This window comes from Leucoraja erinacea, chromosome 24 (assembly GCF_028641065.1).
Source record: "Leucoraja erinacea ecotype New England chromosome 24, Leri_hhj_1, whole genome shotgun sequence".
In the NCBI taxonomy this organism is placed as follows: domain Eukaryota; kingdom Metazoa; phylum Chordata; class Chondrichthyes; order Rajiformes; family Rajidae; genus Leucoraja; species Leucoraja erinaceus.
The window spans coordinates 23,536,132-23,560,072 of NC_073400.1; the positions used below are offsets into that span (position 1 = coordinate 23,536,132).

Genomic DNA, 23,941 nt, shown 5'->3' on the forward strand with positions numbered 1-23,941 from the left:
GCCAGCTGCAGCATGGAAGGCAGAAGCCACAATCACTTAGGCCTGTGTTTAGTTTAGTTTAGTTTAGTGATTCGGCGTGGAAACGTATTCGCAAGTCCGCGCCGACCAGCGATCTCCGCTTACTAACACCATCCTACACACACAAGGGACAATTTACAATTATACCAAGCCATTTAGCCAACAAACCTGCAGATCTTTGGAGTGTGGGAGGAAACCGGAGCTCCCAGAGAAAACTCACGCAGGTCACGGGGAGAACGTGCAAGCTACGTACAGACAAGGACCCATAGTCAGGATCAAACCTGGGTCCCTGGTGCTGTAAGGGAACAACTCTACCGCTGCGACACCATACCGCCCTGTGGTTGTGTGAGTGAGGGGTGTATGGGTGGAACCAGGTGTTGGTGACTGGGAACATGGTGAAATGTGGTGCAGTGGACCACATGTTGTCGTGGTGGTAGAGTTGTTGCCTTATAGCGGCAGAGATCCTGGTTCACTCCTGACTGCGGGTGCAGTCTGTGCGGAGTTTGCACGTTCTTCCTGTGGCCGCGTGGGTTTTCCCCGGGTGCTCTGGTTTTTTCCCAGAATCCAAAGACGTTCAGGTCTGTAGGCTAATTTGGCTTTGGTGAAATTGTAAAATTGTCCCCATTATGTAGGTTAGTGAATGGGGTGATCGCTGGTCGGTGTGGACTTGGTGGGCTGAAGAGCCTGTTTCCGCACTGTATCTCTAAAAGTCTATAAAAGTCAAACTGTGCAGCCAAAGGGAGTGCAGTTCAGTACACGTCTAGAACTAGACACAGACATGGTTAGATGTGTGATGGAAGCAGGAATTTGAGGCAGAACCTGGGGCTGGTGACTGGAGTTTACATGTAACATAGAACAGTAGAGTATAAGAACAAGGCCCTTCGGTCTACAATGTCTGTGCCAAACATGATGCCAAGACCATCACATATCTACTTGCACATAACCAATATCCCTCCTTTCCCTGCATATTCATATGCCTATACAAAAGCCTTTTAAATGCCACTAACATATCTGCTTCAACCACCACCCCAGGCAGCACATTCCAGGCTCTGGTGAATCGTGTGACTGCTGGTGCCTGTAGCTGCAACATTGATCAACCAACCACCTGCGTGTCTTCCTTTACGTTTCCGTATCTGGTTGCGTTTCCTATCGGGCTCACTCTTCCTGTTGCCCTTCCTCCCACCAGTGGGCGGGTAACCAGCGACATGCCCGATCAACATGCGAGTCTCACCGCTGACATTCTCACTGAAAGAGGAAGCTTCGCCTTCAAGATCCCCTTTTGAGGAGGGAAGTCCACCACCAAGATCCGCTATTGAAAAGGGAAGTCTCATCTTTGAAATACCCGTTAAACAGGGAGTCAGATAACGACTCATGGAGTCATACAGCGTGGAAACAGGCCCTTCAGCCCAACTTGCCCACACCGACCAACATGTCCCATCTGCCTGCGTTTTTGGCCCATATCCCTCTAAACCTATCCTCGTCATCCAGTGTCAAGGGTTATGGGGAGAAGGCAGGTAAATGGGATTAGGAGGCAGAGATCAGCCATGATTGAATGGCGGAGTGGACTCGATGGGCTGAATGGCCTAATTCTACTCATGGAACATGTGAACTATCCAAGTACCTGTCTAAATATAAACCAGCATCCTTCCTATATTTTCTCTTTGAGAACCCTCAGTTCCAATGATTATGGCTGTTGCTATAAATACTGGGTTGTCTGGCAGAATCAAGATAGATACAAAGTATTAACATTTTATTTGCCATTTCCCTTTCAGAAATGTTACAGCAAATTTCTCAATTTAATTTATATTATGCCAGTGCATAGACTGATGTAGTGCTAATATTTACAAAAAAAAATCACAATCCCTCAATGCAGGGAAAACTTCACATTAGTACCATTGGAGAGAAAAAAAGTTTGTTTTGAGCTGGTGTGGCCATGATTAAGAGATTTCAATCAGCGGGGGTGGGAACTGGTCTTGTGTCCCGGGTTCTGCAAAGAGTCGCCCACGTTTCATTGTCATGGTGACAGTTCAAATGTGTCCTCTTTGAAGTCTATTCCATCCTGCTCCTGCATCTCCAGTTGCTCCAACCTGTCGGGTTTATGGATGATTTCCTCTGGAGACTTCAGGAACCTGTTTAAAGATACAACAGCCAGATCTGGTTAGGACCATCGGTGGGGCATTTCAAAAAGTGGCCACAGCTACTATAGGAATAAAAAGGTGCAAGCCCTCGATCGAGATGGCCTGAGATGGGGCACACAAGCCCACCCACCTGAACAGCAGCTTCTGGCCAGGTTCCTTCTTGATGATGTTGAGTTTGTAGTAGTGGCGCAAAGCTCTTGACATCTTCTCGTAGGTCATGTTTGCTCGATTCTGCGTGGAACGGAAAATAAAATCTTTAAAAAGAGAGACTGTAACTCCCTGATCATAATCACTGTCTCACTGTCATATTTTTCACGGTTTTGAGTACTGACGATGATGTCAAGAGCCATTTAGCCGAGTATAAAGAAAAGGCGCAATGGTGCAGATGGTAGAGTTACTGCTTCACAGCTCCGGAGACCCAGGTTCAATCCTGACCACCGGAGCTGTATGTGCGGAGTTTGCACATTCTCCCTGAGATGCAGATCAGCAATGATCAGCGTCTTACTGCCATACACCATGGACACAGGCCCTTCAGCCCTACTTGCCCATGCCTTGCTCATGATATAGACAATCAGGTCCCAGGATATACATGAAATGGCATAGTCATGTTCCCAGGTCACATAGGCTGACTGTGCCATACTGCTATTGACACATTTCTATTAGACATCTTTAACTAATTAAATGCCTGAAACAAATGGCTCATCGGGGAAGGTTGGAGAGGTATGGTTTAATATTTAAAAGTTGTCATTTTACATTAAAACCCGGTCATAATCCGCTTTAATAAGGAAGCCACAATCCTCTTGGAGATGGGATTGTTCACCAAAAAGTTCAATCTGCTCACCTTGTGATTCCCCCAGAGACTTGCCAGTCCATTGGGATCCACCACCCGAAAAATCCTGGATTCCTTATCTTCCCACCTGATGTACTTTTGGTATCGATCGTCGGACAGTAGCTGATAAACATAATCCCAGAGTAGCCTGCAGTCTGCACAAGAATCAGTATCATTAGGAACTGGCACCAGCTCCAGCCAATCTTCCCAATAGTTTCCCCTGCTACCCAAAGCCCATGTGTTATTTCAGCTCATTACGATGGAGGATCCGAAAACAGGAACTTCCTACTTTCATCAGTTTCGAAAATTCAAGGGCTACTTTATCAAGTAAAAAATCAAGTCTCCTTTATTCTTACACTTACTTACACACACACACACACACACACACACACACACACACACTGTGAGTTAACATCAAGTCAAATCTGCCTCCCTATCACACAGGTACACACACAAACTTACGCACACACACGCACAGCGTGAACTCAGATGATAATGTCTTCCACACTCTTCATGTAATGCCATGAGTCATTCACATCAACACAAACCCAAGCAGGATTCACATCATATACATCGCACATGCGGTGGGGCAGAGCAAATTTTGCCAGATCTGTTATGGACTGGTTGGCCTGAGACTGTGCTGCATTTCCCAGGGGAAAGGTGGGTGGTGAAGACCACACATCTGCACCTGTGGGATTGTCTGGATGTAATGGGGGGTTTTACCTGTTCATCGATGTTCTGAAACATAATAGTTTCAGTAACATTTGCATTTATATAGCACCTGGGAGGCAGAAAAATATCCCGAGACATTCCAAAGGATTGTTATGAAACAAGATTTGACACCGAGCCACAGGAGGAGATATGAGGGCAGTTGGGCAAAGTTTGGTCAACGAGTTATGTTTGTCCAGATGCTTCCAAGATGACGCTCAACCCTGGCGACCATTTGCGTGCTCACCACAGAAGAAGATCTATAATCACATCGTACAATTGCTCCACACTTTTAAATCTCTGCACTCAATTATAATCGTTCCGCTGACTGGTTAGCACCCATCAAAAGCTTTTCGCTCTGTACCTCGGTACATATGACAATAAATGAAATGAAATGAAATGATTCAATTTATTGTCATTGTCAGTGTACAGTACAGAGACAACGAAATGCATTTTTAGCGGTGTGCCCGCGCCTGCCGCCGTAATTACATTCCATTACAGGCAAAGGTGGGTGAAGTGTCTTGCCCAAGGACACAACGACAGTATGCACTCCAAGCGGGATTTGAACCGGCTACCTTCCGGTCGCCAGCCGAACTCTTAGCCCATTGTGCTATCTGTCGCCCTCTAAACTGAACTAAACTGAACTAAACTAAACTAAACTGGACTTGTGAATGTAGTTGCACAGGTTACAGAGTCAGAAGATCATCTCGGGGTAATCCCTTCCATCGAGGGGATTTATCGCAGTCGCTGCCTCAAAAAGGCTGGCAGTATCATCAAAGACCCACACCATCCTGGCCACACACTCATCTCCCTGCTACCTTCAGGTAGAAGGTACAGGAGCCTGAAGACTGCAACAACCAGGTTCAGGAATAGCTACTTCCCCACAGCCATCAGGCTATTAAACCTGGCTCAGACAAAACTCTGATTATTAATAACCCATTTTCTGTTATTTGCACTTTATCAGTTTATTTATTCATGTGTGTATATATTTATATCATGGTATATGGACACACTTATCTGTTTTGTAGTAAATGCCTACTATGTTCTGTGTGCTGAAGCAAAGCAAGAATGTAATTGTCCTATACAGGGACACATGACAATAAACTCACTTGAACTTGAACTTTAAGAAAGCAGCAAGAGTGTGAACAATTTACTTCAACCTCAGGCAGTTGCCAAGGAGAGGCTTACAGTTAGAGGTAGGAGCGCACAATGATGGCATTTGTCTTTGCCATTTCGCTGTTGTCACAGCTGAGTGCGCCAGTACATATCAGCGTTCCCTGCGATAGAAGATGTGTGTGTGTTCTCATTGTGCGAGACAGGAAACATAAATTTGGATGTAAAAGACAGGGAGGGAATGAGAGAAGGAAGATGAGGAAATGAAAATTAGTTTCAGTAACATAAAGAAAACAAGAATTTGGTCTGCTACAACTCTGGTTTTGATGCTCCTATAAGAACAACCTTGCGTTATACATTGAGTAAAGGACACAGTGCTGGAGGAACTCAGCGGGTCAGGCAGTATCTCTCGACGGAATGAACGGGCAACGTTTCAGGTCGTGACCTTTCATCAGACTTAAGCCTGGGTCTTCAGACTCAAGAAGGGTCCCGACCTGAAGCATCGCCTGTCATGGTCCTCTGTTGATGCTGCCTGACCCGCTGAGTTACTCTAGCACTTTGTCATTTGCTTAAGGTTCTAGGATCTACAGTTCGTCGTGTCTTGCATTAAATGTTGCTGTTTGTGACTTCGGGATGTCCCAAGGTTTGTCTCATCAATGAAAGATACCAAAGTGATTACTGAAATGTGAGAAATATGCCAATCAATTTAGACCCAACACATTGTCACAGGAAGTAATGTTTGTGTCGAACATGATGCCAAGTTCAACTGATCTTCTCTGCCTGCACATGATCCATATCCCTCTATTCATTGCACGTGCATGCGCATATCCAAAAGGCTCTTAAACGCCACTACTGCATCTGTCTCCACCACCCCTGGCAGTGCATACCAGGCCCCTACCCCTCTGTAAAAATACTTGCTCTGCACAGTTCCATTAAACTCTCACCTTATATCTATGCCCTCTACTGTTGGACATTTCCACCTTGGGAGAAAGGTTCTGTGTCTACCCTATCTATGCCACTTATAATTTTTGTATACTTCTATTAAGTCTCCCCTCAATCTCTGACGTTCCACATAATTCTTGGACTTCATTCACTGAGGTGAGATGTGAGATTGGCTGATCATCCAAATTCAGTACCCCCTTTCAGCATTTTCCCCATATTCCTTGATTCCTTTAGCCCTAAGAGCTAAATCTAACTTTCTCTTGATAACATCCAGTGAATAGGCCTCCACTGCCTTCTGTGGCAGAGAATTCCACAGATTCACAACTCATGGCTGACTAATGACCCCCCAGTTATTGTACGAGCAAGAGGTTGAACAAACACACCTCATCACTTGAGTAGATTTCTGCCAGGGCTGCGGTTTCCTTGGATAACCAATGATGAAACGGAATCCAATTGCCAGCTTCACACTGTCACGCTGACTAAGCAGGGGAGAAATCAAACCTGGGACTTTCCTGCAATTAATGGGCTGGTTTTCAGGTTATTTTCTGAAACTGGAAACCACAACCTCACACTTTTGTAAATGAGATTAAAAATATGAGCAGAAGCATAGACACAAAGTGTTTAATTTAAGTTTGGTTTAAAGATACAGCATGGAGACAGGCACTTAGGCCCATCAAATCCGTGCCGACCATCGACCTCCGTACACTTGCGCTTTCCTACAAACATAGAAACATAGACATAGAAAATAAGTGCCATTTGGCTCTTCAAGCCAGCACCGCCATTCAATAATCATGGCTGATCATCCAAAATCAGTACCCCCCTCCAGCTTTTTCCCCATATCCCTTGATTCCTTTAGCCCTAAGAGCTAAATCTAACTCTCTCTTGAAAACATCATGTCAATAGACCTCCACTGCCTTCTGTGGCAGAAAATTCCACAGTTTCACAACTCTCTGAGTGAAAAAGTTTTTCCTCATCTCAGTCCTAAATGGCCTACCTCTTATTCTTAAACTGTGACCCCTGTTTCTAGACTCCCCCAACATCGGGAACATTTTTCCTGCATCTACCCTGTCCAATCCTCTAAGAATTTTACATGTTTCTATAAGATACCCTCTCATCCTTCTAAATTTCAGCGAATACAATCCCAGTCGACCCATTCTTTCATCATATGTCAGTCCCGCCATCCCGGGAATTAACCTGGTGAACCTACGCTGCACTCCCTCAATAGCAATAATGTCCTTCCTCAAATTTGTAGACCAAAATTGCACACAATACTCCAGGTGCATTGTCATCAGAGCCCTGTACAACTGCAGTAGGACCTCCTTGCTCCTAAACTCAAATCCTCTCGCAATGAAGGCCAACATGCCATTGGCTTTAGTCACTGCCTGCTGTACCTGCATATTTACTTTCAGTGACTGATGTACAAACACACCCAGGTCTCATTGCACCTCCCCTTCTCCTAATCTGACACAATTCAGATAATAACCTGCCTTCCTATTCTTGCCACCAAAGTGGATAACCTCACATTTATCCACACTATAATGCATCTGTCATGCTTCTGTCCACTCACCCAAACTATCCAAGTCACCCTGCAGCCTCATAGCATCCTCCTCGCAGACCACACTGCCACCCACCTTTGTGTCATCTGCAAACTTAGAGATGTTACATTTAATTCCCTTGTCTAAATCGTTAATATATTGTAAACAACTGGGGTGCCAGCAGCAAACCTTGATGCACCACACTAGTCACTGCCTACCATTCTGAAAGGGACCCGTTAATTCCTACTCTTTGCTTCCTGTCTGCCAACCAGTTCGCTATCCATGTCAACACCCTACCCCCAATACTATGTGCTCTAATTTTGCACACTAATCTCTTGTGCGGGACCTTGTCAAAGGCTTTTTGAAAGTCCAGATACACCACATCCACTGGCTCTCCCTTATCCATTCTACGTGTTACATCCTCAAAAAATTCCACAAGATTAGTCAAGCAAGCTAGGGCCAATTTACAATCTTTACCAAACCCAATTAATCTGCAAACCTGTACGGCCTTGGAGTGTAGCAGCAAGGGGTGAACCCAAGCGTCATGGGAAGAACATGGCGTTGCAAGGCAGCAACTCTACCACTGCGCCACCACACTGGAGTAACTCAGCGGGTCGGGCAGCATCTCTGGAGAAAATTGATAGTTGTCGTTTCGGGTCGGGAACCTGCTTTAGACTTCATTTTCTCCAGAGATGCTACCTGACCCGCTGAGTTACTCCAGCATTTTGTGTCTACCTTTGGTATAAACCAGCATCTGCAGTTCCTTTACTATTCCATTAATAGAAGCTTGTTAGCCACCAATTTTGCCGCCTCTAAGTTGCCCCTCCTTGTGGTTGAAGCCCTCACCTGCGATCCTCCCGTTGGCGGGGGCTTGCGGCGCGGGAGGTAACGAACGAGCCGCGGAGTTCCTCGTGACCTCTGACCTGCTTGAGAGGTTTAGTGGTTCTTCCCAGTGGTTGCTTCTGCCCGGGGCGGTGTTGCTCAGCTTGTTGGGGGAGACCTGCATCGGTGCGTACGTGGTGGCCAGGGGGCTGCTACTCGCCACAGCGCTCACTATTCGAGGCACTCTCCAGTCTAGGAGGAGGAGGAGGAGGAGAATGAATGTAAGTTCCTTAAAGAGGTGGGGACTGTACTTGTCCCACAACCCTTTTGCTCCATACTTCAGGCAGGAGATGCTTCTTTTCACTTCAGGTCAAATGAGTTCAATGTTGTCCCTTATGGATGGGTAGCGCACTGGCTAGATAATCCGGACCATATCACCCTATCAGGACACAAGTACACATCTCCTGTCCACTCCCAGCAAGTGTCACCACCAGAGATAGACACAAAAAGCTGGAGTAACTCAGCGGGACAGGCGGTGTTACCACCAAGTAAATCAGTGAGGCAGTGGCGGTAAAGTTTAGTTTAGTTTATTAATGTCACATGTAAAGTAAAAAGTTAATGAGCTCTAGGAGCAGAATTAGGCCATCATGGCTGATCTATCTTTCTCTCTCAATCCCATTCTCCTGCCATAAACTCCGACTCCTTTACTAATCAAATATCTGTCAATTTCCACCTTAAAAATATCCATTGACTTAGCCAAAGCTTTTTTGTTGCATGCTATCCAGTCAGTTAAAAGACTATACGTGATTACAATCACGCCCTTCACAGTGTACGGATACAGGGTGAAGGGAATGATTTACTGCAAGATGAAATCCAGTAAGGTCCGATTAAAAATAGTCCGAAGGCCTCCAATGAGGCAGATGGCAGGTCAGGACTGCTCCCTAGTTGGCGATAACATGGTCTGGTTGCCTGATAACAGTTGTGAGTAAATTGTCCCTGAATGTGGAGGCACTTTTGTACCTCTTGCCTGATGGGAGAGGGGAAAAGAGGGTGTGACCGGGTTGAGAATCTTCCTTGATTAAGCTGGTGGCCTTGCTGAGGCAGGGAGATTGGTTGGTGTAATGGACTCACCAACAGCCTTTTAAACTAATATATCATAAAAATATATTTAATAAATACTAGACAGAGTGCAGACCTGCGGTGGGGGGGAGGGGTGGCTGCGGCTTCACACACACACTAACCACCCCCACACACACGGGGGGGGGGGGGGGGGGGGGGGGGGGGGGGAGGGGGAGACGGGGTGGGCGAGGGGGAGACCGCTGGGTCTCGTTCCCTCAACGTTGCGGGGGGGGGGGGGGGGGGGGGGGGGGGGGGGGTGGGGGTGCGGCTTAACACACACACTAACCACCTGCATATGGAATTAGCAGATTTTGTATTTATAAATATAGAAAAATATAGAAATGTATGCAAATGCATAATGGAATCCCTTTTTCTACAAAATCAGATTTATTATATAAAGTCTTGTACCTGTATTTGGTTCTATGACCCGAGGAATAAGGCTAACTCAAAGATCCTAACACAAGTGAGGTTAAAACAGCCACATGTAAATATTTGGACAATCCCTGAAGTAGCTATATATTAATTAGTAATAATGGATTTGACATTTGGATAATATTTTGAAATTTGTATTTAGCTTAATTTCATTACATTTAAACCAGGGTAAAACAATACCAATTACTACAACAAAAATATCAATAAACAGCAGCCCACTAATTCCAGTATTTTGTTTTTGAAGTGGCAATTTGAGGAGAGGTTTTAGCAGTTGACAATCTGCCTTGGGACAGCCCACCTGGGACTACTCTGGGATTACACCAGCATTTTTGTGTCTATGTACAGTAACTATAAGTTTTTTTACAGCATGAATCACAGTTGTCTCAGTATTTAAGCGTCACCTTTAAAACGTACCTGTGTGGAACTGGAACCTCTGACTTGGCACAGTGTTATTCTTTTCTCTTTCGTCCCAACAGATCCCAACTGGAGAATGAACGGATGAGGAGGGACAGTGGAATACAGTGGGGCTGCTGGATACATATCTGGATGATGGGATCATTGGCGTAAGTTCTTGGATATCTAAAATAACAAGCACAGAGAATGGGAGATCTTTGCAAATCACAACAAAAAGGAAGTTGTGCTTATTTATGAGATTTGACTCTGCTAACATTCGTCTTCCCATTGAAGACTTTAAAATTAACTCCAAGAACAATCAGTCATTTCATGCTCGAACCAAAACAACGTTTAAAGCATGCACTAAGGATCACCGAACTAAACTGAGGGGCCCAATTAAATTAGCAAAGCAAACAGGGTGGCACAGTGGCGCAGCGGTAGAGTTGCTGCCTTACGGTGCCAGAGACTCAGGTTCGATCCTGACTACGGGTGCTGTCCATACGGAGTTTGTATACTTTCCCTGTATAAACCCCCATGGGTTTTGTCTGGGTGCTCTGGTTTCCTCCCACCCTACAAAGACGTACAGGTTTGTAGGTTAGTTGGCTTTGGTGAAAATTGTAAAATTGTCCCTAGTGTGTAGGATAGTGTTAGTGTACTGGGATTGCTGGTCGGCACGGACTCAGTGGGCCGAAGGGCCTATTTCCATGCTGTATCTCTAAACTCTATAGAAAAGTAGGATCAGACATAAACAGGCCCATTCTAAATCTACCAGGTGGAGTTCTAACTGCTCCAAAACACTTCCTGCCACCTTTTCAAGGCACAAAGGGATACAGGATGCATACATTAATCATGTCAAAGCCATTCACATTATAAGAGAACGCAATTTATAAGCACATTCTTAATAAATAAATGTATGGGTTATTAGATATTTAGGACCATGACTGTCATCCAAAACTCATCACTTTTAGTTTAGTTTAGGTCATTATTGTCACGTGTACCGAGGTACAGTGAAAAGCTGTAGTTTGCATGCTATCCAGGCAAAGAAAGACTATACATGAATACAAGCAAACTGTCCACAGTGCACAGATATAGGATAAAGGTACAACATTTAGTTGAAGATATAACATTGAAGTCCAATAAAGTCCAATTAAACATAAGGTATCTAATGAGGTAGATGGGAGGTCAGAACTGCAGATCATTGTTAGCTGGGAGATAACAACAAAGCAGTCACCTTCTCCCAGCTAACAATCATCTATTCTACATGTTCCTTGATCTCCATCCCCTTTGTTCTGTTTTCACACCTTACACTTCCTTATCTATGTATCTCCCTCTCCCCTGACATCAGTCTGAAGAAGGGTCTCAACCTGAAACGTCTCGAGAGAGATGCTGCTTTTCCCGCTGAGTTACTCCAGCATTTTGTGTCTATCTTCAGTTTAAACCAGCATCTGCAGTTCCTTCCTACTCATTAGGGTAATTATTCCTTTTCTAAATTCAATTTACTCAGACTGAGCAATGGTATTCCAGGAGTGTGAGCAGCCCGAGTGTGGTGCTCTCTAGAGTGTAATATGGAATGGCTGTTCCTTCAATATCTGACTCTACCATATGTCCAGTACCCAGTGTGTCGACTCCACAAATTTGCCCATTTGCGTCTGAGCCGTTTGGGAAATAACATTTCTATTGTCTATTACTTTCTTCAGAGATTTGCACCCCCAGTTTATATGGCCCACTCTCTGACAATTACAACGCAGGGCCATCTTTAACCTTCACCCTGCGCTTGATACAACACCCAGAGCAATCCTATTGCATTAAGCACTGGTCCAGTCCCACTGGTATCATGCCAAGCCCATGTAGTATGGATGCAGCCAAGCCACAGGCAAGAGCCCGTCCCATCCCATCGTTGCTATCTCCGCTTGCAGCTCAGATCCCTGACATTTTTAAGCATCACCTTCACACTGGTGGCCTCAGAATCAGAGGACTTACGTTTGAACAGAGATGAAGAGGCATTTCTTTAGCCAGTGTGCATGTCTATAGGCAAGACTCCAGAATTCTTTAGTTTAGTATAGTTTGGAGATACAGCACGGAAGCAGGCCCTTCGGCCCACCAGGTCCGTGCCGACCAGCGATGCCCACACATTAACACTATCCTACACCCACGAGGGACAATTTTTAAATTTAGCCAGCCAATTAACCTACAAACCCTTTGGAATGTGGGAGGGAACCAAAGTTCTCGGAGAAAACCCACTCAGGTCACGGGGAGAACGTGCAAACTCCGCACAGACAGCACCTGTAATCGGGATCGAAACCGGGTCTCCGGTGCTGCATTCGCTGTCAGGCAACAACTCTACCGCTGCGCCAACGTGACTTCCCTCAAGAATGGTGGAGATCAGATCATTAGATATAGTTAAATGGAAATAGATAAATATATCCTCTGAAGAAGGGTGTCGACCCGAAACGCTGCCTTCTCATGTTCCCCTGTAATGCTGCCTGACCTGCTGGGTTACTCCAGCATTTTGTGTCAATCCTTGGTAAACCAGTATCTGCACTTCCTTGTTTCTAGATAACTATTCGAAAGATTGTGGGATCGAGGATTATGGCGGAACTGGCAGAGGAGATGAGTTGAGGCCTGCCATGAACATATTGAATGGCGGAACAGGGTCAAGGGGCCGAGTGGCCTGCTCCTGCCCCTAGTTTCTTGTAAATAAGGAGGTAAAACATGCACTTTGGCCTCCCTTTGAGATCTGTCAGTCAACGACCGTGCAAGCTTAGAACAGTTCTGCAAAGGATAGGTCAAAATCTCATTCTCTTCCCGTACCTTTGTTTACTGAATGAGTCACCTTGACAACAATCTCAACTTCCTGGTAAGGGTGGAACTGACAAATGTAGGGATGGGCAGAACTGGTTGGGTCAGGGGTGGGGATTTTGAATGGGGCGAGAGAAGTTTCCAGCAGAGAAATCCACCAGCACTTAGAAAGAAGCAACATGATGTTTAGCTTATAGTTTAGTTCAGAGATACAGCACAGAAACAGGCCCTTCGGCCCACCGAGCCCGCGCCAACCAGCGATCCCCGTACACTAACACTATCCTACACACTAGGGACAATTTACAATTTTACTGAAGCCAATTAACCTACAAACCTGAACGTCTTTGGAGTGCGGGAGGAAACCAGAGCAGCCGGAGAAAACCCACACGGGTCACGGGGAGAACGTACAAACTCCACACAGACAGCACCTGTAGTCATGATCGAACCCGGGTCTCTGGCGCTGCAAGGCAGCAACTCTACCGCTGCTCCACCGTAATGTCTGGTGGCTCATTTACTTTCAGCAGCAACCACTGGTTAAAGGGTCTGACAACTGCACAGGAACGGTTCAGAAGCCATTGTCAAATTGCAGTATTTGCTTCTCAAAAGTCCCTGTAAATTTTTCTGATGGATTACTGAGCTTGTGGTTTTTTTTTGCAAAACATGATAAGCAGGTCTGTATTTCGTCCAGGCCTGACTGTTCACAATCCAATGTGCCAGAATGTAGATAGACGACTGCCAGCCAGCGTGGGGTGTGTTCTCTCAACCACCCCAGGTGTTTGCCAGGGTTATAGTCCGTTTAGTCTAATGACACAGGAATCTTTCTAAAACTCCCTGATATCAAACAGCACCAGCCACACATCAGAACTGCATTCCAAGTGCTACGCACTGTACATTTCCACACTTGCTCTGCTGAAGGCATCAGCTCCTGGAAGCCCTGGCACAATGCCTCCAGATACACACGTGGGGAGGAACTGCAGATGCCGGATTACACTGAAGATAGACACGAAGTGCAGGAGTAACTCAATGGGTCAGGAAGCATCTCTGGAGAAAACGGTTAGTTGATGTTTCGGGTCGAAACCCATCTTCAGTCTGAAGAAGGGTTTCGACCCAAAAAATCACCTATTCCTTTTCTCCAGAGATGTTGCCTGACCCTCTGGGTTACTCCAGCATTTTGTGTCTAACCTCTAGATTCATGCTGTCTATTACACATAGACAAGTAACTTACCCCAGGAACATAACTCAGCTTTATATGAAAAGCATTTTGGAATTTGCGTCATAGAGTCATGCAGCACAGAAACAGGCCCTTCGGCCCTACTTCCCCATGCAGACCAAGGTGCCCCATCTACTCGAGTCCACGTTTGGCCCCATATCTGTCTAACCCGTTCCTATCCATGTACCTGTCCAAATGTTGTTATAGTTTCTGCCTCATCTATCTTCTCTGGCAGCTCATTCCACACACCCTCTGTGTGAAAATGTTGCCCCTCAGATTCCTATTAAATCTTTCCCCTCTATAGTCATTGAATCAAACTGTAAGGAACCAGGTTGAAGAAGGGTCCCGGCTTGAAACATCCCAGAGATGCTGCCTATGTCTATCTGTTTGTGTTTATGTCTATCTTTGGAATAAACCAGCATCTGCAGTTCCTTCTTATGACAAAGAACTATTGCATTTGGACAACTGCATGTGATGTGCACGTGACAAATAAAATGTACTTTGACTTTGACCATGTCTATGCCAACCAGTTGGCATCCATCCGTATTAACCCCATCTTCCAGCACTTGCCCCCTCGCCTTCTAAGCCAGATGGTTTAAGTGCAGATCTAGATACTTCTTAAATGCTCCAGCTGGTAACACATGGTAGCAGGACTTTTCTTAAATTCTTTGGTAGGCAAATAAGCTTGGTTGGAATTTCCAACCATTTATGCATTTTAAATATACAGAACGGTGGCGCAGCGGTAGAGTTGCTGCCTTACCGTGCCAGAGACCTGGGTTTGATTCTGACTACTGCCGCTTGTCTGAATGGAGTTTTGTATCTTCTCCCCGTGACCACTTGGGTTTTCTCTGAGATCTTCGGTTTGCAGGTTAATTGGCTTTCGTAAAAGTGTAAATTGTACCTAGTGTGTGTGTGGGATAGTGTTAGCTGGTCAGTGCAGACTCGGAGGGCTGAAGGGCCTGTTTCCGCACTGTATCTCTAAACTAAACTAAAATGCAAACATTTTTTTGTTGAGCAATTAGATGATCTTCCAGAACAGCATCATATTTCACATACCCTTATCATATAGGAGGCCATTTGGCCCGTCAAGATTATGGATAGGATGTTTCCAGTGACGGGAGAGTCTAGAACCAGAGAGCACAGCCTCAGAATACAAGAACGTACCTTTAGAATGGAGAAGGAATTTTATTAGCCAGAGGCTGGTGAATCTGTGAAATTCATTACCACAGACGGCTGTGGAGGTCAAGTCAGTGGGTATTTTTAAAGCAGAGATTGATGGGTTCTTGATTAGTACGAGTGTCAAAGGTTACAAAGGCAGGAGACTGGGGTTGAGAGAGATAGATCGGTTGTGATCGAATGGCAGAGTAGGCTCAATGGACCAAATGGTCTAATTCTGCTCCTGTGTTTCATGGTCAACTTGGATTATGTACTGAAGATAGACACAAAATGCTGAAGTAACTCAGCGGGACAGGCAGCATTTCTGGAGAGAAGGAGTGGGTGATGTTTCGGGTCGAGATCCTTCTTCAGTATTACTCTTGGGAGTGGAGCCTTAATGAGTTTCTGATTCAGAAGTGAGAGGCTGAAGACAATAGACAATACTTGCAGGAGTAGGCCATTCGGCCCTTCGAGACAGCCGATCAGTGATAATCGCTGATCATCCCCAATCAGTACCCCCCCCTCCTGCCTTCTCCCCATATCCCCTGACTCCGCTATCTTTAAAAGCCCTATATAACTCTCTCTTGAAAGTATCCAGAGAACCGGCCTCCACCGCCCTCTGAGGCAGAGAATTCCACAGACTCACAACTCTCTGTGAGAAAAAGTGTTTCCTCGTCTCCATTCTAAATGGCTTACCCCTTATTCTTATAAGTGTGGCCCCTGGTTCTGGACTCCCCTAACATCGGGAACAAGACATTGATAAGAATGTGTAGGAAGGAACTGCAGATGCTAGTTTACACCGAAGATAGACTAAATGCTGGAGTAACTCAGCGGGTCAGGCAGCATCTCTGGAGAAAAGGAATATGTGACGCTTCAGGTCGAGAAGAAGGGTCTTGATAAGAATAATACATATGGGGTAAATTTCTCATCTTCGTGTGAGCAGCAACAAAACATCGTTTTAAAGAGAAAGCCACACTCCTTCAGTTCCCTGTGTGGGTGTGGACACAACGTCATCCACATGAGATTATCTGAGTTGGACTTTGACATCAAAAGTGAAAGTCTCATTTTTGTTTATGTTTTCAAAAGCCCCCAATTAAGTAATTTAATTAACATCAACGGTGAGGAAATGCATGAAGGAAATGCTATCGGAGAACTTGGAAATCATAATAGCACTGGACAGAGTTAACTTGGACTCTAGTTCAATTTAGAGACTCAGCATGGAAACAGGTCCTTTGGCCCACCGAGTCCACATCAACCAGCGATCCCCGCACACTAATACGATCCTACCTATCCTGGGGACAATGTTTTAAACATTATACCATGCCAAGCCAATTAGCCTATAAACCTGTACTTCTTTGGAGTGTGGAAGGAAACCGGAGCTTCCTGGAGAAAACCCACGCAGGTCACGTGTACTAACTTTGTACAGACAACACCCGTAGCAACCATGCCGTCCTAGACTTATGTGAAGGAAATCTTGTTTGAAAAACCTGTTTGAATGCTTTGATGTAGCAACCTGCACAATAGATAAGAAGGAAAGAGTTGGTGTGGTGTATTTAGTGTGTAGGTGAGCCGAAGGGGCCTTTTCTACGCTGTATCTCTAAACTAAAAACTAACGTAATAAACCATTACCATAATGAATAGATGCCTGTTTTCCCAGCAGCAATAGGATGGGTGAACCATGGCTAATACAGATATAAAAGATAGACAGGATCTTACCTTCAAAGATGCTGTGTAGAGATGCAGATGCACGAGGGGTACGCATCGCCTGTCCTGCAGGTGGGGTCATGAAGGGATTCCTCTGTGCAAAGCTCCTGCTGTGATTAAACCGCTGCAGTATTTCATATAGCACATCTCCTGAAAGAGGATGGAAGCCAAACCATTTGAAACAGCAATTTATGGATTATTCTAATTTTGTCAACCGTAAATTACATTCGTTTTTTGCAGATCTTTGGAGAAAATAATTTTAGAAAACTATTTAAACTGTCCATTCGTGTGAACCTACAAATTAAAAGTTGGGCCGGAAGTAGAGGGTGCACATTGGGGATTTATCACAGTGGCGCAGTAGTAGAGTCACAGCGCCAGAGACCCGGGTTCGGTCCTGACTACAAGCGCTGTCTGGACCGAGTTTGTACGTTATCCCTGTGACTGCATGGGTCTTCTCTGGGTTCTCTGTTTTCCTCCCACATTCCAAAGACGTGCAGCTTTGTAGGTTATTTTGCTTCTGTAAATCGTCCCTTGTGTGTAGGATAGAACTAGTATACATGTGATCGCTGGTCGGCGTGGATTTGGTGAGCCGAAGGGCCTGTTCCCACACTGTATCTCTAATGCTAAAACTAAAAACAATATATCACCTTAACTTGCCTTCTGACCTGGCACTGCCTATTGGCACTTAAGTCTCAAAAGACATTTACCCGATCTATTCCTCACAAGGTTTTATACACCTCTATAAGATCACCTGCTCACATTCTCCTGCCCTCCAAGGAATACAATCCCAGCCAACTCAACCTCTCCCTACAGCTCAGGCCCTCGAGTCCTGGCAACATCCTGGTATATCTTCTCTGCACTCTTTCCAGCTTGACAACATCCCAGGGAAATCCATGGGTCACTGGAAGAACATGTGTACTCCACACAGGCAGCACCCAAGGTAATGATTGGGTTTATTTCAGCTTGTCCGTGTCCACAGAGATTGCTTGTGCACCACAGAGTGGTTATTCCCACATTCCCGAGAAATCGAAGACTAGCAATGCACAGCTGCTTACTCACTTCCAGGTTTTATCCAAGGCTTATTTACATAGAAACATAGAAAATAGGTGCAGGAGTAGGCCATTCGGCCCTTCGAACCTGCACTGCCATTCAATATGATCATGGCTGATCATCCAACTCAGTATCCTGCACCTGCCTTCTCTCCATACCCCCTGATCCCCTTAGCCACAAGGGCCACATCTAACTCCCTCTTAAATATAGCCAATGAACTGGCCTCAACTACATTCTGTGGCAGAGAACTCCAGAGATTCACCACTCTGTGTGTGAAAAATGTTTTTTTCTCATCTCGGTCCTAAAAGACTTCCCCCTTATCCTTAAACTGTGACCCCTCGTTCTAGACTTCCCCAACATTGGGAACAATCTTCCTGCATCTAAAATGTCCAACCCCTTAAGAATTTTGTAAGTTTCTATAAATCCCTCAATCTTCTAAATTCTAGCGAGTGCAGCGAGTATTCAGAGTTTAGTTTAACAAGCCCTTCGTTTAGTTTAACAAGCAAAAAAAACCACAAGCTCAGTAATCCATCAGAAAAATTTACAGGGACTTTTGAGAAGCAAATACTGCAATTTGACAATGGCCTCTGAACCGTTCCTGTGCAGTTGTCAGACCCTTTAACCAGTGGTTGCTGCTGAAAGTAAATGAGCCACCAGACATCACGGTGGAGCAGCGGTAGAGTTGCTGCCTTGCAGCGCCAGAGACCCGGGTTCGATCATGACTACAGGTGCTGTCTGTGCGGAGTTTGTACGTTCTCCCCGTGACCCGTGTGGGTTTTCTCCGGCTGCTCCGGTTTCCTCCCACACTCCAAAGACGTTCAGGTTTGTAGGTTAATTGGCTTCAGTAAAATTGTAAATTGTCCCTAGTGTGTGTAGGATAGTGTTAGTGTACGGGGATCGCTGGTCGGCGCGGACCCGGTTGGCCGAAGGGCCTGTTTCTGTGCTGTATCTCTGAACTAAACTATAAGCTAAACATCATGTTGCTTCTCTCTAAGCTTAGCTTATAGGAAACAAGCCCTTCGGCACAGCAAGTCCGCGCCGACCCCATCCACTAGTTCTAACATACACACTGGGGACAAATTACAGAAGCCATTTAACATACAAACCTGCACGATGGGAGGAAAACGGACCAACCAGAGAAAGTCCACGAGGTCATAGGGAGAATGTCCGAACTCTGTACAGACAGCACCCGTAGTCAGGATCGAACCAGGTTCACTGGCGCTGTGAGGCAGTGGTTCTACTGCTGCGCCACTGTGCCGCCCCTTTGTTAAGATCCTTTAAAATCAGGGGAGCCGAATCAATTCCAGCCTACAACTTGTTGACCAAGAAAAGACACAAGATTGCTGGAGTAACTCAGCGGGTCAGGCACCATCCATTTGTGTTGTAGCCACCGTTCCAGTGAAATGCTGTGTTATTCATACCTGCACCGGGAGAACGGTATCGGAAGTCATCCTTGGTGAGTAGACAAAGTGCCTTTCCGTTCATTTCGAACTTGTTTTCTTCAATGAAATGCAGTGAATACTCTCTCTCTGCCCACTTCAGCCACTGTGCCACGTCAGTCTTGCTCCAGAGTGAAGGCTGGGACTCTGTCACGGACCAACAGCACAATCAACGTTAAACAATCCAGTGACTGGCTCAAATCCATTTGCAAACACCCGTGTAAATGTAGGACCCAGATCAGAAAAGGAACCATGGAGTCATGCAGCATGGAAACAGGCCATTCAGCCCAACTCATCCATGCCGACCAAGATGCCCCATCTAAGCCAGTCCCATTTGCCTGCATTTGGCCCATATCCCTCTCAACCACCTCCTAACCGCAGGAGATGCAACACCTATCGCTATACCCCCTCCCTTGACTCTGTCCAGGAACCCCGACAGTCCTTTCAGATTAGGCAGAGGTTCACTTCACCTCCTCCAACCTCATCCACTGTATCCATTGTTCAAGGGCGTGGACTCTTATACATCGGTGAGACCAAACGTAGACTGGACGATCATTTCGTTCAGATCATTCGCTCAGTCCGCGTGGACCTACCTGATCTCCTGGTTGCCAAACCCTTTAATTCCCCATCCCATTCCCACATTGACCTTTAAGTCCTAGGCCTCCTCCATTGTCAGAGTGAGGCCAAAAGCGAATTGGAGGAACAGCACATCATATTTCACTTGGGCAACTTACAACCCAGTGGCAAGAATATTTGCATATCTTTCATTGATTTGTCCTATATCTCTTTACATCACCGTCTATAGTCCTTGTTTCCCTTCTCCCTGACTCTGTCTCCACCTGAATCGTCACCTGTTCCTTTTCTCCAGAGATGCTGTCTGACCCGCTGAGTTACTCCAGCCTTTTGTGTCTATCTTCGGTTTAAAACAGCATCTGTAGTTCCTTCCTACATATAGATAAGAGATGGTCTTGGCATCTTGTTTGGCATGGACATTGTGGGCTGAATGGCCTGTACTTGTGCTGTATTGTTCTATTTTCTATGTAAATTAAACTAAACTAGACTAGTGCTGAATCCATTTCACTTGCCCTTCCACCTGCTAGCATTTCACATTTAAGCCACTCATGGTGTCCTGGTCTTGGCTCTGACTGCACTCCCTCCAAGGAACCACCGCTTATCCCACATGTGAAGTTGGATACTGAGCCGAGATGTGGCCGCCCCCTGCCTGATCCTTCCAATTCATCTAGTGATCATCGCCCCTTCTTTGCCTCTGATCCTTTAAGCTGTAGTGTATCCTCTTTTAGTTTTAGTTTTGGAGTTGCAGCGTGAGACAGGCCCTTCGGCCCATTGCGGTCTAACCCTACAGATTAGAGACAACGTACAGAAGCCAATTTTCCATAAACCTGCATGTCTTTCGAGTGTGGGGGGAAACCGGAGCACCCGGAGAAAACCCAGGTGGTCACAGGGAGAATGTACAAACTTCATATAGACAGCACCTGTGGCGAGGATCGAACCCGGGTCTCTGGTGCTGTCATATAGTTCAAACTTGGAGTGCACTGTCCTGGGCAAGACACTTCACCCACCTTTGTGAGGATGTTGGCAACACCGGGACGCTCTGGTGCTGTAAAGGGAGATGCAACTCGTTGTACTACTGGACCAATTGTCATTTCATTTTTTTTTCGCATTTCGTGCTGCACTACTGGACCACCTCTCGAAATGAAATGTGTCGCCCACGTAATTCCCCAACCTCACGCAGATGATACCCAAGCTCCAAAACCTGAACCCCTCCAGCTGATGATATTTTCCTCATGTTCGTTGTGCAGCACTTGAGGAGTAACCACGTTTAATCAAACTTTAACATGCCCTATGGCAAAACATTTGCATACAATAACATGCACACACAGTACAGGTTTGATTATGCAGTGGGAAGTGCACTCTAGTTTACACATCATGACACAGCAACTAGAACCTGCTCGACTACCTTCAACGTGGTAAAGTGCCCTAAAGCACTTCCAAGGAGCTTCGTCAAACAAAATTCCACTCAGAGCCAGATAAGGAAATAGGGGACAGGTGTCCAGAACATTATGTAGGTGTTTAAGAAGGAACTGCAGATGCTGGAAAATCAAAGGTAGACAAAAATGCTGGAGAAGCTCAGTGGGTGAGGCAGCATCTATGGAGCGAAGGAAATAGGCAACATTTTGGGCTGAAACCCTCCTTCAGACTGAAGTAGGTAATTATGTAGCTATTGGCTTTAAGATGCTTTCTAAAAGGAAACAGAGGTAGGCAGTGAGAGAGGCACAGGCGTTTAAGTAGGAATTTGTTTTTGTGGTTCTCTCTCTCTCTCTCTCTCTGTGCCCTATCTTCTACCTGCTTCTTTTGCCACGTCCGCCCATAGTAGTTTCCGTTTCAGTTCCACTCATTCCTCCCCCAAATGGAGGAATTTAACTTATCTTCTCTCTTAAGACAGACACAAAAAGCTGGAGTAACTCAGCAGGGCAAACAGCATCTCTGGAGAAAAGGAATAGGTGACGTTTCAGGTCGAGACCCTTCTTCAGACCAAAAAGTCACCCATTCCTTCCCTCCAGAGAAGCTGCCTGTCCCACTGAGTTACTTCAGCTTTTTATGTCTATCTTTGCTTTAAACCAGCAACTGCAGTTCCTTCCTACACTTATTTTCTCTCTTCCCCAGATGTGCAGTAGGGTCTTCAACCTAGAATGTTGATTCTCTAGATGCTGATTCTCACAGATGCTGGCCTGCCCTGCTGACAATTTTCGGCATTTTTTATCTTTTTTTCCAGATTTCCAGCATCTGAAGATTTTTTTATTTTCACTTCCAGAGTCCAACGTTTTCATCTGCTACTGGTGGTGGAGGAGTTAGATGTGGGGCTGAGCAACAGGCCAGAGCTGGGGAGCAGCACACTCATCATGTGAACACAGCAGACACGAGGAACTGCAGATGCTGGTATACAAAAAAGTAACAATGCAAAGTGCTGGAGTAACTCAGCGGGTCGAGCAGGGTGTGGGGAAGGCTTTGTCTCACCCCCACCTTCACTTCCAGCTTCCTGCACCACAAGGAAAGGCAGCAACTGCATAACAATTGCAACTCGGCAACACAGTGGGCTCCACTCTGGGATACACATCGCACCGACCTCCTACGTCCTTGCTGAGTCTAAATCTCAGAATTCTCCAACCAAAAGCAATAGACAATAGGTGCAGGAGTAGGCCATTTGGCCCTTTGAGCCAGCACCGCCATTCAATGTGATCATGGCTGATCATCCCCAATCATTACCCCGTTCTTGCCTTCTCCCCATATCCCCTGACTCCGCTATTTTTAAGAGCCTTATCTAGCTCTCTCTTGAAAGCATCTAGATAACCTGCCTCCAAAGCATCCAAAAGCACCATGCAAGTATCTCCACACATGGACTGCTGCAGTTCAAGAAGGCAGCTCACCTCTACCTACTTCAGGTCTATTAGCAATGGGCAATAAACTTTTAGCGTGGCTAGTGGCACTCGCATCCTATATGTGAATATAAAATGTACTATACATATAATAAGAGACAGAGGATACTTGATCTTTATTTTTGAATTTGCCATAATGTTTTTGGCATTTTTTAGACTGGAGCAATTGTTACAGGTATTAGTACAGTACTGACAGAGATATATGGTTTCATCAGTCTGACAAAAGGTCCAAACCCGAAACATCACCTATCCATGTTCTCCAGAGTTGCTGCCTGACCTGCTGTGTTACTCCAGCACTTTGCATTCTATATGCCAAAACATCACGATTTAAAAACAGTTTCTAACCACATGCAATCCGAATTCTGAACACCCTATGACAACATCACATAGCCACCTCGTGCATGTACTGTATACTGTTTGTTGTTGTGTTTTTATGTATTCATGTTATGTTTGACGGGAATCAGCCTACTGTATAACATCCTGTACTGAACCTGAATTCCACCAGTTTGACTGTGTGGTCATTAAATAATCTAATCTAATCTAATCTAATATGGTTTCAGGAATGGTTACACTAAGGACTTTAAGCTTTTTGCGCTGGTATTGGGGTTCTTAAGTTATTGAATTTGTTTTTGTTTATTCCGTTATCTATGAGCACTGTGTTGATAGGCCCATTAAGACCAGTAAGGTCCTTACTTACTTCTGCAAGCAAGAATTTAATTGTTGTGTTGTCAGTAGATTCTTAAGTTATAAGAGCAGAATCAGGCCATTCAATGATGGCTGATCTATCATTCCTTCAACCCCATTCTCCCCATAACCTCTGACCTTCAGCCCATTGAGTCGAACCTCTGACACCCATATATAATCAAGAATCTGTCAATCTGCGCCTTAAAAATATCCATTGACTCAGCCTCCACAGCCTTCCGTGGCAATACATTCCACAGAAACACCACCCTCTGACTCAAGAAATTCCTCCTCATCTGCTTTCTAAAGGTGTGTCCTTTTATTCTCTGGTCTTAGCCTCTCCCACTAGTGGAAACATCCTCTCTATCCATGCCTTTCACTATTTGGTAATAGATATGA

The 23,941-nt window shown here is 45.4% G+C and overlaps 1 protein-coding gene across 3 annotated transcripts in view; it reads right to left on the reverse strand.

Moving 5' to 3' along the window:
* Positions 1 to 1,756: 1,756 nt before the first annotated feature.
* Positions 1,757 to 23,941, reverse strand: part of LOC129708800 (transcription factor ETV7-like) — a 38,205-nt gene continuing 16,020 nt past the window's right edge. For all 3 annotated transcript variants that reach the window (XM_055654786.1, XM_055654785.1, XM_055654783.1), the window contains exons 3-9: positions 19,389 to 19,553; positions 16,930 to 17,067; positions 10,071 to 10,235; positions 8,130 to 8,357; positions 2,998 to 3,140; positions 2,287 to 2,387; positions 1,757 to 2,147 (exon numbers count right to left, since the gene is read on the reverse strand). In XM_055654786.1, the coding sequence (XP_055510761.1) occupies positions 2,033 to 2,147; positions 2,287 to 2,387; positions 2,998 to 3,140; positions 8,130 to 8,357; positions 10,071 to 10,235; positions 16,930 to 17,067; positions 19,389 to 19,553 (1,055 nt within the window). In that variant the 3' untranslated portion in view covers positions 1,757 to 2,032. The remainder of the gene's footprint in view (positions 2,148 to 2,286; positions 2,388 to 2,997; positions 3,141 to 8,129; positions 8,358 to 10,070; positions 10,236 to 16,929; positions 17,068 to 19,388; positions 19,554 to 23,941) is intronic.